The sequence below is a fragment of the Heliangelus exortis genome, chromosome 17 (genome assembly GCF_036169615.1).
Source record: "Heliangelus exortis chromosome 17, bHelExo1.hap1, whole genome shotgun sequence".
Lineage (NCBI taxonomy): Eukaryota > Metazoa > Chordata > Aves > Apodiformes > Trochilidae > Heliangelus > Heliangelus exortis.
Window position 1 is genome coordinate 2,833,357 of NC_092438.1, and position 18,434 is coordinate 2,851,790.

Here is an 18,434-nt window from a genome sequence, read left to right on the forward strand (position 1 = left end):
ACTGAATTTATTCTCTGCTTTATAAATTCAATTGGTTCATACACTGCCAGAAAATGTTCATAGTTGGAAGACACTCTCTCTCTACATATATGTATTTATACAAAAGCCAAGGGTAACACTGCTCCTGATTAGCAACAGGAATTACTAATGAACAAGAATAAATGGAAGAGAAGACAAGACAACAAGGAGAGCTAAAATGCATAATAAAAATACATTGCTATTTGGTAAATTTTATAAAGGACAGCAACTGATGAAATGGAAGAACCAAACTTTACAGCTGTTTCTATTCTAATTTGTAATCAGAGGCAAAGATAATACTTGAAACCAGTTTTCAAAATCAATAATCTATTTAGTCTATTGATCCTAGTTTTGCATTATTACATTAGAGGAAGAAATGCTTCCCTTTCTCAGATTTAAGTGGCTAAATAAAAAGTCATTTATTCAGAAGAGAACAGACCTACCTTAACAGACAATGCTACTGATTTCTAATGCACCATTTAAGCTTTCTTCCACTGATCAAGAGGCAATGTTGGCTGTTTGCAGGCAAGGGGAGTGATCATGAAAATTTAACTCGGGAAAAGGTGTTGCAGCTGTTAACACTTTGAATTCAACAAATGACAAACCCTTGGCGACTGCAAAAAAACCAATCACAGTAAGATTCAAGATAATACAGTCCTACTCACATGTTTTTGGATCGGGTGGTTCTGTAACAGGGGCTGCCTCAGGTGTGGGGAACAACTCTTTGATGACACTGTCAGCTGCAGAAGCTGAACCAAATTGTTCAATATGTGATGGGTGCAATAGTCCTGCTTCCAGAGACACCTGTTCAAGATAAATGTAACCTATAGAAATACCCCAATCACACTTGAAAAAAAATAATTCAGAAGCCAATTCAATCGGAAAAATTTTAAGTTTAAAAATACAGAATTATAATTTCTAATTCTAATATTAATTTATTACAGTATTGTCTGAGAACTTTAAAATAATTACTTTTAAAAGTTCCACAGTTTTCAGCAGAATGAAAACATCCAAGCCTTACAGAAGGTATATGACTGCTTTTAAGAGAATATGGTGAGATATCACAATTTAAGAAATATTTTAGCCATGTAAGAAATAATTATTTGAAAATTAAAATTGGCAACATTTTCTAAATATTGTCAAAGAAAGTCAGATACATCTTTTAACTCCACATGACAGTTTGCTATGAAAACAATATAATCTGAAAAGTTTCACTTCAAAATTCAGTCAGATTTATGAGCTACTGAAAAACATGAGGTAGGATCTGACCACTTCCCTTGTAATATGCCAATGAGTGCAAAGAAACCCTGTATTAACCTATTAGCAAGATTCTATCCATTTGAAAATAAAAAGTGCATCAACATAAAAAGGTAAATTATTTTATTTTGATGCTCAAATACATCAATATATTATGCCCAGCCTAATGCCCCAAGCAGAGTTCACTGTTCCAATTCAGTAACGCATACGAATCCAGATTAATTTTGGGAAACAGGATATGTGCAAAGAGACCAACTGCCAGACAATGTAACTATATCTCAAAATAGTTTTAAAATAACCAAGTAACCCAAACACAGAATATTAAGATGTCTACAAAAACGCCCAATTTATATGAAAGCTAATGCTGCATGTGGTGCCCAAGACAATAAATTTTTTTGCTCCTAGGTCTGTCCTTCTTCAGTTCTTATGTTTGCCAAAAAAAGAAAAAAAATTTTTCCTAGACTGAATTTCTAAAGACCAAATTAGACTTCAAGCAATTTTGATCGTGTTTAATGTCACTAATTTCAAAGGCCACATCTAAAGGACCGTTTATTTATGTGTAACTCCCTCACTGCACTCACTCTGCTCGCACCACCCCCAGAGGAACCCTCGGGAGTGCTCCCAACCCAGCCCACAGCCACCGAGGAAAGGCAGCGAGATGTGCAAACCAAACACAGCTGCCACGCTAATTTTAGGAGAGCACAAACTGAGCTGCTTTAAATAGAAGTGATGATTTGGATTATTACATTTGTTGATTCACAAAAATTTTTTTTGCAAGATGTAGTTTTGTTTTCATTTCATGCATGAGGCTGCTCTCTGGGTAGCTAATTTTCCCATTTAGTTATTTAAATTCTTTTAAAACTAGGCCTATGCAGAGTTTTTACTTGAACTGTACTCACAGATCTGTGTTTTGGTTTAGGAACACCAGGAAATTTAGGCTGCTCTGCTTCATACTCTAGAAGTAAAAAGAAGTATAGCATTTGTGCATAAGCCTTTAAAAACATACTTATTTTTCTCTTAAACATTACTTTCTAAAGACACTTATTCTGGTTTGAAATAATAAAAATTACTATACAACGAAAGTGTTCCATGTGAAATCTAATGTTTTTAAACAAGTGAGAATTTCAGAGCCTCCTGTCTTGGCTTTAAGTCAAGCCCAAGGTTCCCAGTGAGAAAAGAACTGAGGAAAAGACTTTTAACCAAAATAATGATTTTAAATACTTCAAGTAAAATACAAATGCTTGCACAGAATTAACCATTGCTTTTACTATATAGTAGTGCTTTTCAGCTTGAATTCCCATACAAACCACTAAATCCCAGGACACTGCTGAAGTATAGCTGTCTTGACTTCAGAAAAATAATGAAAAAAAAATTTAAATAAAAAGCAGTAGTGAATCAGGTTAAGAAAAATAAATACATATAAAGAGGAAGAGGACAATAGACCTGATATGGAAAAAACCCTTCCAAGCTACAAAGTACAGAACACTTACAGCCAAGCCCTGCAGCTTCCCCATCCTGCCATGAGTTACATTTACTGGTATCACCATTTCTTCTAGAGTACAGATGCCTCAGCTCATTAGAATATGCAACTTTATTCGTAAATTTAAAACTCCCATTTTAACACAAAATTCCTACTTTAAGGCCTTATAAAAGACTAAGAAAGGAGCACCCCATTTGAGCAGCACAGAACTATCACGCTGGTTTCGGCTTCCCTCAGGGCTCTTGGACTTTTGGTAACAAAGTCCAAGATTTCTGCTGTTAGAACCTGACTGATAACACAAGTTCTATATTAAACGAACGTGTGTAATAGCAACAACATTGTCACCCTTCAATTATCCCAAGGACACAGCCGAAATCCCTGAGGAGGACCAGGACCCGGCTCCAGGCTGCACTCCTGCAGGGCGCAGGTTACCTCAGGGCAATCACCGGGATCCTCCCGGGCCTGCTCTGATTACGCTACAGAAACACCGCTCTGTTTCTGTCAGAAGATGACAACAATAAAATAAAATATAACACAACACAGCGCTCAGGAACACAAACGCTTGTGGCCTTGCTCTGAGGGGTGGTTTTTAGCACCCTTATTGAGGCGGGTGCACCCAACCCCTCCTCAGGACCGGCTCCACAGCCTGGGAAGCGACCCGGGCAGCAGCGAGAAGGCCAAGGGGAGGGGGGGTCCCTCCTCACAAGGGTTCGGAGCGGGGCCAGGGCCACCCTCACGGTGCCCGCAGCCCCCTCAGGAGGGGTTCTCCCGGAGGCCCGGCAGCGGCGGGCAGGCTCTCCCACCTGCGCACACCCTCTCCCAGAGGCTCGGGGCCCTCCCGCCCTCCGCCATTTCGCACCGCGTTGTCACGGCAACCATCCGGCCGGACCCCACTGCGGGGCGGGCACCGAGCGTTCCCGTTCCCCTTCCGGGTCGGCGGGGCGGCCCGCTGCACGTGGCCGTGGCAGGTAAGGGGGTGGCGGGGCCCGGGCTGAGTGGGGCCTTTCCCGCCGAGCCACTCTTGGGGCTCCTCTCGAGGAGGTGTCCGGGCGGCCCGGAACCCGGTGTTGCCCCCGCGCTCCGCTCCGTCCATCTCAGGGTGGCAGAAGCGGAGCGGGATGTGGGGTTACCCCCCCCACACTCACACCTCGCCTGAGGTCGGGCTGGGGTCAGTCGGGGGTTCGGTTCCTTCCCAGGGCGGCCCTGGGCCCGTCATCCCTGCCCCCGGGGAGCAGGGTCTGGCAGCGGCCGCAGCGAGGGGCAGGGGTGGTCTCACCGCTCCCTGAGAGCCCCGGAGGGGTGGGCAAGGGGTGTGGGGACTGGGGGGGGGGGACACGTTAAGGGCCTTTGGGAGGTGCTTGACAAGAGGCAATGAAAGAAATGTGGATTAGTTATTGATTATAAGACCGGAAAACAAGTAGGAATAGAAAGGGTTTTTTCAGCCAAGGCCCTGAGTGTCCCCGGGTGGGCACCGAAGGACTCAGTGCTGTCACCTGCTCAGTGGCATCAGTGTCCCGGGAAAGGAAAGGGAGAGTGGGGACGAGAAGTCACAACGAGCAAATTCCAGGTAGTAACTAAGGTGCCTCAAGAGGATCTTGGAATGCTAAGTGGGCAGTAAAGTGATGTGAAAATCAGTGTTCAATAAGTGAAAAATCGTACATATGTGGAATACTGCCTTATCCATACGTATTGATTTATACAGATGTTCTGTCATTTAGGAGAGATTATTAGAGAGTAGATATTTCTGTGAAAATGTCATGCTTGGCAGCTGTCAAAAAGACCAACAGAAGGTTACAAACTAACTAGGACAGAGCTAAAGAACAAGACAAAAAAATCACCCTGTGACCATTCCATCAGACCATATTTTCAGTGCTGCATGCAATTCTGGTTCCCTGCATCACAGAAACCAGGTTGTGAAATTTAAAAAAGAGTGCCAGGGACAATGAGGCATATACTTACTAAAGGAAGACCAAATAGACCAGGACTTGCATCATCTTACTGAAGCAGTGCACTAACATCTTCATTTTGTTTTTTAGAATGATAATAAAGAAAAAGAGAAAAGCTCATGAGGAACCTGTACAGAAAAAGAAAAAGGTGAAAAGTAGTTGGAGCCAGACTATCATTAAAATTGAGGAAGATGTTCAAACTGTCATTAAAACTGAAGTTGATGGCCAGCTTGAATCACAAACAAAGGTAAGGAAAAAGGAAGATTTAGAAGGTGATGAACATTTAGACAAATTCAAACTGAAAAAGAAGAAGAAGAAGAAAAATAAGAAAAAGAAAGTTGTCTCTGAATTATGGGAAGTAGAACATTCAGACAGCTATGTGAATGTAAAACACCATCTGGATGCAGAACCTGAAGAAGAATTAGAGAAACAAATAAAAATTCTCAAAAAGAAGAAAAGAAAACTCCAGTGTCATTCTTCCTTACCATTGGAGAACAATCAGAGAAGTGATGTGGACCTTTCAAATCATCATACAGATGGTACTAAGGAAAATGAATTTGCTTTTAAAAAAAGCAGAAAGAATACTGCTTTGAATTTGGAGTTGGATGGTGAAGTAATTAAGAAAAAAAAGAAGAAAGAGGACATGCAGGATGGTGAACATAAACAGTCTGAACAAGTTTGTAAAAAACACCACAAATGTATTTCACAAGAAAAAGCTTTTATGAGTGAAAACCAGGAAACAGAAAGTATCCAGAATGATGGAGAGAGTAATGTGAGAAGAAAGAAGAGGAAGAAGAATAAAGAGAAGTCTGACTCCTTTTTACCACTGTTAGATAATAAGCACAACATGTATGGAATTCCTGGTAGCCCCACTGCATTAAGTGACTTCAGAAAAACGCAAAGAACGAGTTCCCAGGAATTTCCATTGTCATATAGAGAGGATGAGGACACTACTGCAGACTCTGGAAAGATCAGAGAGACCAAGAGGAAGAAGAGAAAAAAAAATATTTCTTTCTTAACATGTGAAGATAATACAGACTACAGTCACAGAGGTCCTGATAAGGATTTCCCAGCACAGCAAGAAGTTGAGCCTGAGGTAGAAGAGCTTTCTGGAAAAAAAGGCAAGAAGAATATAAAGGATAATAATGAAGTCATCAAGAAGAAAAAGAAAAAGAAGATACAGAAAAACAAGGAGGAAATAAGATATTCAAAAGTTTCTGTATACATTGACAGTGCATCTAAAAGTGAAAAAATAACACTACTAGAAAGCAATAAAAAGAACAAAGAGAGTGAAATGAAGCGAGCTGAATGTGACAGAGGGGACATTGTAGATAGGGTATTATGTAATAGTAATCATATGCTCTGTGACAGAAAACAGAGAAGAAGGAAAAAAGAAGTACCCCAGGAGTTTGCTGAAGAACCAGGTTCAAAAGGAAACAAGAAAGAGATAAAAAGAGAAGAGCTGGGCAGTGAGGTAAGTTGTAAAGAAAATGGTACCTGTGTACCCTCCTGCAAACCCACTGGAAGCTTCTTAGGTAGACAGAGGCCTCCTCTGGGTTTTGAGGAGCAGGATCTATTGATTTCAGCAGGTAATAGTTGTGAAACACAGGATAGTGTAATTTTTAATGTCTACTAATCTAGTCTTTGAGTGTGAAAATACAAATTTTAGGACGAGCAATAAGTATTGGCACAAAAAGAAAAGTTAGTATGAACAGACCTAAATGTTTTTCTGTCCATCCTTCAGTTGCTTGTAACAAAGTGGCAACACTTTTACAGAACAGGATTTAAATACCATGTCATTTGTTGGTAACACTGGCAGCATGAGTGCAGCTAACTGTGTAGCATTAGAAACAAGGGGGAAATTTAGCCAAAACTTCCTCTCTATTTTGGACAAAACTTCAGAGAAAATCCTAAGAACCCGAAGTTAAGACTAGGCCTAGAGTATGGAACTATAAATTCAGCTTGAAATATACTAGTGAGCAACCTAAACACAAATTCTTCATTAAAAAATAAATCAATGCAAGAAAATAAATACATGTAAGAGCTGTGTTAATTATAACTGAAGGTAACTGAAGTTGTAGCCAGATTGACTGGCAGAGGAAATTCCATCTCAGACTCTTGCAATACTGACATTTCTGAGATGAAACAAACATGAAGAGGAACTGATGAAAGATTTGAAATTCAGAGGTTTGTTCTTTGATTTTCTTTCCAAAATAGACTATTAAGATCTGAGTTTATTGCTTTAACCTCTCTTCTTTTTTCCTCTGATTTTAAAGCTATGTAATTTCCTAAAGTTAGTAGCTACATGCATAACCTCTGTTATTATCACTGGGAATTAAGCTGTGAGGTGCTAAGAAATCCAGTATCTGTATTTTTAGCTGCTTAAACAACTTTAAAAACAGCTCATGGCAAGTCATTAGGAGCTTTTTTTAAAATTTTTCATAGGTGATGGAAAACTGCACTCCTGTTGGTTCTTGTGAATGCGTGGCTTGTTTAAAAGTCTTATCAGTCTTTGGGTGAGCAGATGTTTAGGGCTTTTTGCTTAGGTTTCTCCTTTTCACCTGTCAAAGGACAAGGTGGTTTTATTGCTGGGATATATTTTCTAATTAAATTGACATTCCCTTTTTGAGACTGTTAGACATTATTTGGGTTCTGGTAGCTGCTCACATTCTGTGGAGGCAAGATAAGCCTGACAATGACAGGTAAACTTGCATGACCAATTACAATGGCAAACAGCAAATACCTTGCAAAGTGTTCAGGAGAAGGTTGTAGGGTGATGCATCTTTTGTTCCTCTGCCATATTCAGCTCTGTCCTTAAATAATAAAAAGTAGTTTGGGTGAATTCTCCTGAAGATTGAGAAGTCTGGGTAAATCAGTTCTAGAGAAACTGGAGTTCCTGCTAGGCCAAAAGGCACTGCTGAAATAAATGGCTGATAAAGTCAATCTGGCATTTTACTGTGCCATAATCCCAAACCATTTATAGTCTGCAGTGTGTCACACACACTGCTGCATGCCTTGAAAAACCCCTGTTGGGCTTGAGCAGCATGCAAAGGAGTAAGGTTATAAACAAAATGTGGAGTGATATTAATATCAGTGATACTAATTGATATGTTTCCCATTAGATGCCATTACAGTCAATGTGGGCAGAGTGAGGAGGAGCAAGGCCTTGGTTTACTTTTTTGCAATAATTTGCCTGCAGATAGCATAATCCTACCATGTGTGAATGTGCTCCCCTTCCTTGAAGCTGGGGGAAGAGTGTCACACCTCCAGAGCTTGTAGTGTTTGCTCTGCAGTATCCCTCAGCAGGTCAGTGGCATGCTGTGAATCAGCATGGGTGATTCCTCCTTCCTTCTCCATCTGCCTCTTCACCTTACAGCTAAAAAAAAAAAAAAAAAAAAAAAATGTTGCAGCTGTTTGCAGAATCCTGTCATAACAGCTTTCCTACTTGTTTTAATAGATCTGAAAAGACAGGACCAGGCCATGTAGAAGTAAACTTGAGTTTGGGTTTTGTTGGTTTGTTTTTTTCTTTTTAGCCAAGAGAATGAGCTGCCCTTACTGCAGTATTTTCACATTTGTAATGGTGCATGTACTTGTGTGTGTGTGTGTGTGTGTGTGTGTGTGTGAAATCAATGTACAAAAAGTAGTTTTGGAAAATGAGGTAAATCATTCAAGGCTTTAAATAAAACTATAAACCCTAAAAAAAGTAACAGCAGCTTCTGCTGACAGAAGTACCTTACAAATCTTTCCCTTGTCTTAGTGTTCCCTGGCTATTTCATGCTTGGATTGTTACATTAGCTGTATCAATAGATCTTCCCTTTGGCCACATTTCCAGGCTGGTCTAAAGCTTATGGCTCTAATTTACCAGTGTCCTGGACTTATTACTTATCCTGTTCCACCGGATGCCCCGAAGTCTTTATTACAAATTTGGAAAAGAAAGTCTGAGAGCAGTGATCTAGAGACCTCAGTCAATGGGAGCAAAAGCTGCTGAAGGGCTGCACTTGATGGCAGAGAGAGTGCTTGTGGCCTCTGCCACTGATTTACCTCCTGCCCATCCATTCCAGCCATAGCTGCTCTGTCTCTTCACATCAGCTCCCTCTTCCTTGCTTTCAAATGTGGAATTAATGTGCTGTTTGCTGCCATTGTAGGAGACACTTAATGTATGTGTCACACCTTCTCCTGCTCCTTCCAGACCTCAAAGTTCCATGGAGACTATCATCAATCCTGCATTTGGACAAGACAGAAGACAATGCAGCTGCTTCTTGATTTTATTTGTTTTTAAGTGGCTGTTGTGATAAACATTCCTCAAGCTTTTGTGCCTTCAGAGGGGCCATCATCATAACACCATTTTAAAATTTTATTTTCTTATTGCATTCTTTCTGTCCCTCATTTCAAGTATGAATTTAAACTTTTATGAAACTGTTTTATTGGAAATGACACTGTCAACATTACTGTATGTACCAGTGATGTTGGCAGGCCCAGTTTAATGTGTGAATTAAAAAAAAAAAATCTCTTATCCTCTTTGCTAAAAAAAAATAACTCCTGAAGTTTCTTTTATGCAAGCCTTGGGGAGAAGGTCTTTGCAAAGAAATGCCTAAGTTTAATTGGCATTTCCAGCTTAGGTCTTTCCCTGTTTCTTCTTTCCCTAAAATACTATTACTGTATTGCTCAGTATTTGTACTCTTTTTGTGGTTAGAGCTGTGTATGTTCTAATTCACCAGAATGGATGAAGATATTAATGCAAGCTTTTTCCTGTTTTACAGGAACATGGGGATGATATAACTATTGTGCAGGAAAAGAAAGGAAACTGTGATGAAATTAGCATAGACAAGGTATGCTTTGTTTTAACCATGTAAGACTTAAAGCAAGTCACCATTGAACATAAGCACAGAAAAAACCTGCTTGACTGCCTATCTGTGCCAAGATTTCTCCACATAGAGCCCTGCTTAAAATGTGCTTTATGTTCCATGTGTTAAGTCCAAAAATGTCCATCTCTGGTCAATGTCAGAAGCTTCTAAGTAGCTCACTAGTTTAAATACAGATTTTTTTTGTCTCTTGTCAATGTTGGCAGTTTAAGTGTAGCTGTTACTTGCAGTTAAGAGATTACACACATCTGATACAGCAGGATTTCATTTCAAATATTTCTGGAAAATCATAGTTCTCAGGTTGTAAAATTCTGAATATAACTAATTATTTTACTTTTCCCTTTTCACTATGAATCAAATGAGCTGTGATTTAACACAGAGAAGATAATATTTTCTGCTGGTTTTTTCTGCATGCTAGGTGAGGCGACAGGCTCTGCAAGAAGAAATTGATAGAGAATCTGGCAAAACTAAGGTTTTCAGTCCCAAAGTGGAACAGGTATGTATGAATTTAGAGCTTGATCTGATGGAAACACTGTGTCTCAGTGCAAGATTCTGAAAAAAAGCACTGCATTCTTTTTTGTATTTGGCTGAGGTGCATGGCTTGGCACAACCGTCTTCCTTGAGGCTGTAAATTTAAGGTCATGCTATAGAACATGGTAGTACAATCCCAAGAGAGTCTGGGAGCTGACCAGTGAACTCTAACAAGCAGCTGGCATTGTACACAGCTCTAATTCCCCATCATCAGGCCTCAAAAGCAACATTTTCTCTGGTTCCTCTGGAGAATTAGCCACGACAAATTGCTACAGAAGCATTTTCTGCTTACTCTGATATATAAATAATTCTAGTCTATGAATGTCACTCAATTGTTATCTGGAAGACTTTGCAGACATTCAGAAAGAAGGGTGCACAAGTAAAGGGGATGACAATTGATAAGGCATGTGTGTACATACAGTCAGCCCTCTCCTGACTGCTACATCTTTCCTCCACCTCTTTGAAAGATCAGCCTTTATTCTTTGCTTTTGCATCCTGACAGGTTTACAGTAAGCTAGAGGAGATGGTTACAGCACTCCCCTGTTCAGCAGTGGTAATGAGATTCAGGAGGAGAGAAAGCTGTGCGAGTAATTCAGGATTCTTGGTTGTTTTTCAAGACTGCCAGTCTGCCTGGGAAGTTGGAATATAGCTCAAACAACTGCCAGAAACAACTCTTTCAGGTTTTTACATAGTGGGAGGCAGACTACAATAGCTCTGGAACTGCAACTAATAGACTCTGAAAGCACTGAGGAAAATGACATGTTTGGCAGGGAATCTTAGCTCTTTGGTGCTGATCTATTTAGTAGTATACAGAAGAACAGAAGCTATGAAAACTAACTCATCAGCTTCACAAAAGAGTGAGCTGGAACTGCTGTAACAAAAGCTATGGGTAGTGCCTGCCAACAGTGCACTTAAAAAAAATTATAGGGTTTGACAAACCATAATTATTTTTGCATCCGTGCAGACGTCTCCCATTCCAAAGGAAGAACACGTATCTGTGTCTGTGTCACACACCTGGGCTGACACAGAACTTGTATTTAATGAGGGAAAAATACTGAAGTATCCTGGATAGATTTCTTTTAATAGCAGGTATTCTGGGCTGTGATAGTGAATGATACTCCAGCCTTGTGGCTTTTTTTAACTTAAAAACCTACTGCAGCTTGCCTGCAATGCCGTGTAGCATGCTGTGTGTCACGTTGCCTGTCTAGCAGACAATGGCTATTTCATGGAAGTTACAGCTGTTCAGTTGGGGCTTATATAAACACCCACAAAATTCACATTTTTTCCTTTGGTGCATCCAGCTCAGTCTATTTAATTAAAGACCAAACATTCTTCCATTTAGTATCACCCCTAATTTTGAAGAAAAAATTTGGAGTAACAGTCCTGCCCAAAATAGTTAAAAATTACTGCATAGCTCCTAGCTATAGCTCAGGAGATAAATAAGATCCTTAGATAATGAAGCTTGTTCTTAGGTAAGCTAAAAGTTCGTCAACTCTGTAAATCATTCTGTCATTCTTTATCACATCCTTCAAAAGGTGCTACCCATGGAATGACTGCTTCTCACCTTGGCCAACCCTGGTTGGGGCTTTTGTAGCTGGTTCTGTTCTCATGGTACACAGCCAGAAATTGGCTTCCTTGGTCTTGGTGTTTAATCTCAGTGTTTTGTTTCACAGGATACAAATTTTGGCCAGTGGAGCACAGCTGCTTTTCAAAGTTCTGAGGAAAAAATGAAGTTTTTGAGACTGATGGGTGGCTTTAGAAAGGGATCTGTGCCTATGGAAAATCTCGCAGCAACTACGAACAAACCAAACATGGCTCTGAACAGGGAAGGGGAGGAGAAGTTACAGCAGGCTCTGAAGATGGAATTTGATAAAGCACTGGACTTGAAGCAACACAGAGGGATTGGTCTTGGATTTCAGCCTGCTGCCAACAAAAAAGTATACATAGACAAATATACATCTAGATCTATAAAATTTGAGGATTAAAACGCTGAGGTAATAAAAGGAATGAAAATTCAACAGGCAAATTTCTTTTCACTTTCCACATCTTTTAACTTGAAATGCAAAATGTTTAAGAAATTTCAGTTATGAGGCACTTCTAGTACAAGTTTTCAAATGCATACACCAGATTATGTGGAGCTGGGTACTTATTTCATCTGAACTGTATGTTTTTGAAACCTAAACAGTGTTCTCTGCAAGACAAAGAGAAAGCCTTGGTATTTAACTTTGAAGAAACACTACTAATATACTCACAAATTTGATGAGATGACAACTCAGAAATTTCTTAAATATTAGCATCTTCATTACAATAATGGTGTTGAACATCCTCTGTATTTTAACTATGCTCTGGCAGTTGGATTTCAAGCAGCAGCTGTTCCCTATAAATGAAGTACTTGCTGGATAGCAGCACCAAATATATGGATCAAGACTTCCTAAATTATAGAAAGCAAGGTAATTTAATAATGTGCTTATTTGGTTCATTGTACATTAGTCTGAATGAAATTTCCAATCTTTGGATCTTCAGACAACCTGCACTTTCACCAGCTTTCTAGTAAAAAAAATGAGACTACACAAGTTGTGTTCAGAATTCAATGGTCCAAAGCAGTCTTGTTTGAAGCTTCAAAAATACAGTGAAAAACTGTCATGTATTTTATTATTGGCTGTGCCATTTGTTAAATTGTCAGTGTTAAGTTTCACCATAGCTCTGGTTCTTTAGCAGAGCAGTGTGACCATCTCATATGTCCATGTCTGCTGTAGTGTAATAATGGTCAACTTGCAGGGGGACCCCAGATCCCCAGAATGAGGTTATTATTTCTGCTTAGCCAGCTCATTGTTTTACTGCCAATCTGCCTGTCCTTTTTTATAAGATCATACCAAATGATATACTAAATTTATTGCTTTTCTAAGGCAATCTCACTTTCCTAGTCTTTTCCAGTGGACCACTCCACCTGAAAGCAGTTGCCTTCAGCAGAAAATAGACTTAAGTTGATTCCAGTGCATTTTGGGCAACTCCTGAATGAAAGTGAAAATTATGCAGAGGCTCCAGCTTAAGGGGTTGCCATGAATCTGTTCCCTACCTGGGAAAAGGGAGATACTTAACCTTTTCCTGCAGGGTCTGAACTTTTCTTTGAAGAAACCATCTCCTTTAAAGTGTTATTTAAAACTACCTCAGGGTGAGTCACATTTCTACCAGGGCTCTCAAAGCTCAGCAACTGGCTTCAGCCAGCTCTTCTCAGCTTCAGCTGTTGCTTTATTTAAATTCAGGTAGTGGAGGTTCTGTTTACTCTTCTGATTGAAGACAAATGCTGAATTCAGGCCCTCACTAGTGTCCTGAAAAAAAAAAGTTAAATAAAGGAACAGGTAGGAAAATATCAACTAGGGACTTAATTTAGGAGGAGAGGGACAGCATGTACTTGCTTTCTCCTGCAGTCTTGGATGGGTAGTGACAGATCTTGCACTGACAAGGATGCTGAAGGTGGTATTAGTCCTGGCTTCCCCTTTGTAGAAGGACTTTCACACCTCAAATTCCATAATGTATACCAGTGTGTTGCTTGACTATAGCTTTGTGGATGGCCTGGCACCTTGCTCTTGCTAGCACTGTGCATGAGAAAATGTCAAGTTTGAAAAACAAGACACCTGCCTGGGGAAAAAACTGACTGCTCTTTTCAAGCAGTCAGACTTGGTCTGGTGTATCTATTTGCTATATACAGAGAAAGAGGAGGTCTGTAATAAGTAGAGTGCTTTAACTGAACTTAATTCTGCTCTAACACAGAAGTAAGTCAAAAGAATTTTATTAGAATGGCTGTTAGCTTCTAATATAGATGTTTAGATTTTGCTCCCAATAACTAACCAGAGCTTTCTGCCTGTTGTTGAGCTATTTTTGCACTAATAGTAACAGTAATAAAACATTTAAAAGTATTTCTCATGGCAGTCTTCAATAAACTGATGTTAATGCTGTGCTTAACAGGCAAATTGGTGGCCACATGGGGCAGAGGAAGGGCTGGGGCATAAGAGCTTCCATTTTGCAAAATCTGCAACAACTCCACAGGGGTCTTAGAGCAGAACATTTGCCCCCAGAGGGCAATTCCTGCCATACCACAGCTGCTTCGTGTGACACACTTGGTGGTTTAGGGAGCTCAGGTTTTAATCCCACTTGCCCAGTTTGTGGTTTACGTTTCCAAACCCAACAAGAAGAATCCTCTACATGCTGTTGAGAGTTGTTTTGTGCAGTTGCAGCAAGAAGGAAACTTAAAGTGGGACACAATAACATGCCTTTACTATCATTGCATTAGCTGCCTGTGCTTTATACAGAATTATTTAAGGAAACTCAGTGTAACTAAAATAGCTGCGTACTAAAGGTTGGAAAGGTTCTGTACCAAGCTGATACCATTTCATAATTATCTGACATTCCTGCAACTTTACTTACATATAATGTCTGTACCAGGGTCCTAGTTCAGTTCTTTACAACCTTAACACAAAATACGTATTTTAGATGTACCCTCCTTCAATAACCACTGAGGAGATAAAAAACATGCAACCAGAATGATTTAATAATTTAGGTGGTATTTAATAACAATATGCTAACTCCTTAAGTATATGGTTCTGGCAAAAACTGATTACTTGTAAGTAATTAGAAAAGTATTTTTGTGTATCTTACTATCCATACAAGGGCTTAGCACATTAAGATACTTACCACTAAGCAGAAGCAACAATAGATGCAAGGTCCCAACAAAAGTTACTTACCATGGTACAGAAGTGGTGAAAAATATTAGGTGTAATAGCAGTACATGCAACTAAATTCCATGAGGATGAGGTAAAAAACTTGTATACACAAAGAAACTTTCCCAGAACTGATGAACTGCAAATTGTTTTAATCAGTGATACAATGTACTTGGCAAATACAGAGTCCTTTGCATACATTTCCATTTTCCTTTGCAGATAGCACTTAAAGATTCCTTCAGTTTTACAAAACACCATTGAGCTAAAATGAAAGCATAAACATGTCTGTGAAAATGTATTGTAGAAATTAGAACAGTAACACCCTGGCCATTTTTCTCACTTACTGTAACTGACCAATCAAATGTTGGCTGCATCCCAAAGCAGAAAGAGTAAGACTCAGTAGGGTTATTATATAGAAAAGCTGCTTTCTACACAGGAGAAAGACTGTTCTGCAAGTGGGATAAAGTTTGGAGGCTGTGAATTGATCTGTGCAGATTATTTTCTTCCTTTCTTGCTAAAATGACAATGGATTAGATTTGGAAGGGCTTTTGCAAGCACAAACGTTCTTTAATACCCCTTACTGACTCTAAATCAGCACTTAAAATAAGAAGGTAGTGGAAAACCAGACACAGAAATTCAGGTTAAATTACTGCACAGAAGAGTTTTACTTGTGTCCAACTAAATTTGTCACACTAAGTAAATAATACAACTCACTCCTCCAGGCAAAATCTGTATTGGTGATTTTTGGCTTCCACTCCATGTTCTCTTGTGCAGAAGGCTCTTTGGAAAAGAGGCACTCATCAGGTCCTGGACTGCAAAGAAAGCCTCAGGGCCAGGTCTGAGAAGTGACTCATTTCAGGTTGGTTGCTTCTCCTCTTGATGTATTCTAGCATTTTCACCTGGGTATGAAAAGAAAGGGATTTTGAGAATTTTTAAGTGTCTCTGTCCTAATTTCATTACATGTATGTGAAGGTGTTTTAAAAGACACTCATGATTCTTCCTTGGTTTTCACAGACTACACAAACATCTCTTACTCCAGAGCTCACTATCTTGTGTATCTTTCTAAAAGGCTCTGGACTGCCTGTTTTCCATACACCATGCAATTCCTCCACTAAATAAAAATGCTGTGTTTCTCTTAAAGATAGCTTTCTGTACTGAATAGAAATCACAACACCCAACATTTCCAGGTTCTTTAATGTGGGAAATATTTTTAAAAGTGCTAGAAAGGCAGAGACCACTTGAAATAAGAGAAGCTGCTTATTCATAAAGTAGCATTTAAAAAATTGGGTTTTCTTTAAGCTAATGTAATTTTTTTTCCAGAGCAACTTGTAAAGAGATTAGGCTTATTCAGATCAAGAAAAATCTACCACTTCCCAAATGAGTTGAAAAAAACCTTAAAAACTAGGATTCATCTGTGCTAGGATTCATGTTTTCCTTACCATAGTCTTGGTGTCAGCAAAGCCATGTTTCTGAGCAAGATTCCAGAGATTGACTGAAAGCTGGTTAAGTTTGTTGTTTCGTAGATCCCCATGAGCTAAAATAGTGTTAAAGAAATAGAGTGCCAACTGGCTCTGTCGTTTTAGAGTCTATAAATGAAAAAAATTCTGATATTACCATATAGTCATTCCAAAACATCCAGCATAACCCCTCTGGGTTCTCTGACTCTCAGATGTGCAAGGGCAGTGACACAGAGCAATCATTACAGACACAAGAATATGGGCACAGTTGCCATGTTCCATTCAAAACACAACAAGTAATGATAACCATGAATCAACCTAAGCTGCTGTAAATGAAGCAATTACACAAGACTCCCACATCTCATACCACTTTGGTACAGCACAGTATGTAGCTCTGACACATTTTTAACTAAAGACTCCCTACAATTGCATAGAAATCACCCTCCCACCAACCAACCTTGCACTTATATCACCAGGGCTGTAATTTTTTAGAGAGACCATGATTATCAATCTAGGTGAGTGCAACTTCAGGCTTTTTCAGCAGTCTGTTCTACTTTAATATATTTAACCAAAGACATTTTTTCCCTGCTATTCTTTCACTGAAACTTTTGTGATACCAACATAGTTGCTCCATATTTGCAGCTACTTTCCCTAAAATTGCTGAGGAGGGACCCTGCTTCATGGTAAAACTACCATGGAGGAGCCTCTGTGGAGTTGTTCTGTGGCACAGACAATCCTGTTGTGAGCTTACAAGGTGCTACCACCCTGATTTGGGGGGAGTGGAAAACAGAAGTAATTAAAATGCCATTTTAGATCCTGCCTCTTCCTACAAAATGAGTTTTTAAAGGCTAAACAGATGAATTATTATTGGATGCATCTGAGATGTAGTACTTATATATTTGTTTATGCGGCTGTTGGGTTTCTGCTCAACAAAGACCACAGACAGAAGCATCTTACACAGAAACCACAGCAGCAGGAGTTAAAATAAAACTGTCAGCTGAGCACCTCCATTAATGAACTTAATGCTTCACTCCAGCCCCTCTCAGTTCAATACACATTAGGATACCTAATAATGCAGTGTGCAGATACAAAAGGAATGAGGTAGAGATTGGGGTAAGAGGAGTGCAGTAAGTAGTGGAGTAACTAAACTCTGTGACTTGTGTTCTCCTGACATGACACCAGTGCAGACATGGAGCCTTTGCCCTTTCCCTAAGGGACCAAAAGTAAATTAATTTCCCTTCTCACTGCCAGCAGGAGAGGTCAGAGGCTATTAATCAAAGAAATGGCACACACTGAGCCATCAGTCCTCTAGATAAACACAGAAAAGGAAAACACCATGCCATTAGAGAATTGGCTAACTAGAAAAGAGGACACAGCATGCCCCAAACTAGAAGCATCAGCCTGTACATGTGACACACAGAGTACATTTGTGTATGCAGAACAAACCTGACACATCAGAAACTGTGTGCATGCACACAGGCATCCGCAGTGCCCAGAGCTGCTCAGGGCCCCAGAAGCACTAAATTAATTACATGGAACTACCAAGAAGACAGCTCTTCCTGTAACAGTTATCTGTATTAGCAATTTCCACCCCAGTAGCTCCAGAACCTTACACAGGCTAACACTACTGCCAGCATTTGGGAGCCTTCAGCTGTACTCCCTGCCAGAGAAACACAATTGATCAGCCCAGTCCAGTAGCACTAACACAAACTGAGAAATAAAAAAGACCATAAAAGGCAAACCAGTAAAGCATAAATGCTTCAATATTATTGTAGCATTCTCCTGTAGGACTAACACCCTTCAGGGAAGACCAGACACAGGATACAGTCAGCTAGCCCATGCTTTGTGGTGTTACTCACCACACATAGAGCCTTCCACCAGGAAGTGGTGACCAGTGATAGGACAAGGGGTAATGGGTGTAAATTGGAGCATAGGAGGTTCAAGTTGAATATCAGAAAAAATTTTTTTACTGTAAGGGTGACAGAGCCCTGGAACAGGCTGCCCAGGGGGGTTGTGGAGTCTCCTTCACTGGAGACATTCAAAACCCACCTGGACACGTTCCTAGGGGATGTACTCTAGGGGGCCCTGCTCTGGCAGGGGGGGTTGGACTAGATGATCTTTCGAGGTCCCTTCCAACCCCTAGGATTCTATGATTCTATGAAGCC

At 39.9% G+C, this 18,434-nt stretch overlaps 3 protein-coding genes across 7 annotated transcripts in view; 1 reads left to right on the top strand and 2 right to left on the bottom strand.

The window, feature by feature from the left end:
- IQCK (IQ motif containing K) overlaps positions 1–3,641 on the bottom strand; it is a 35,339-nt gene extending 31,698 nt beyond the window's left edge. The window contains exons 1-3 of the mRNA XM_071761556.1: positions 3,559–3,641; positions 2,175–2,230; positions 684–822 (exon numbers count right to left, since the gene is read on the bottom strand). Coding sequence (XP_071617657.1) covers positions 684–822; positions 2,175–2,230; positions 3,559–3,634 — 271 coding nt within the window. The 5' untranslated portion in view covers positions 3,635–3,641. The remainder of the gene's footprint in view (positions 1–683; positions 823–2,174; positions 2,231–3,558) is intronic.
- KNOP1 (lysine rich nucleolar protein 1) lies at positions 3,595–17,121 on the top strand. 5 transcript variants are annotated; one of them, XM_071761544.1, is made up of 5 exons: positions 3,595–3,723; positions 4,792–6,175; positions 9,462–9,530; positions 9,982–10,059; positions 11,768–14,008. In XM_071761544.1, the coding sequence occupies exons 2-5, from the start codon at positions 4,793–4,795 to the stop codon at positions 12,077–12,079; spliced, it is 1,842 nt and encodes a 613-aa protein (XP_071617645.1). In that variant the 5' UTR covers positions 3,595–3,723; position 4,792; the 3' UTR covers positions 12,080–14,008. The 5 variants fall into 5 exon arrangements, with proteins under 5 accessions (XP_071617645.1, XP_071617648.1, XP_071617644.1 ...); XM_071761547.1 differs by lacking the exons at positions 3,595–3,723; positions 11,768–14,008 and adding exons at positions 3,737–3,923; positions 16,912–17,121; XM_071761543.1 differs by lacking the exon at positions 3,595–3,723 and adding an exon at positions 3,737–3,923.
- VPS35L (VPS35 endosomal protein sorting factor like) overlaps positions 14,948–18,434 on the bottom strand; it is a 45,120-nt gene continuing 41,633 nt past the window's right edge. Inside the window, exons 30-31 of the mRNA XM_071761535.1 lie at positions 16,252–16,398; positions 14,948–15,711 (exon numbers count right to left, since the gene is read on the bottom strand). Coding sequence (XP_071617636.1) covers positions 15,613–15,711; positions 16,252–16,398 — 246 coding nt within the window. The 3' untranslated portion in view covers positions 14,948–15,612. The remainder of the gene's footprint in view (positions 15,712–16,251; positions 16,399–18,434) is intronic.

Excerpts from the sequence above, each read along its gene's own strand:
- KNOP1 (XM_071761543.1), top strand. The coding sequence starts at position 3,874 with ATGTGGGGTTACCCCCCCCACACTCACACCTCGCCTGAGGTCGGGCTG. Across the intron at positions 9,531-9,981 it reads ATGAAATTAGCATAGACAAG|GTGAGGCGACAGGCTCTGCA; the intron begins GTATGCTTTGTT and ends TCTGCATGCTAG. Across the intron at positions 10,060-11,767 it reads TCAGTCCCAAAGTGGAACAG|GATACAAATTTTGGCCAGTG; the intron begins GTATGTATGAAT and ends TTTGTTTCACAG.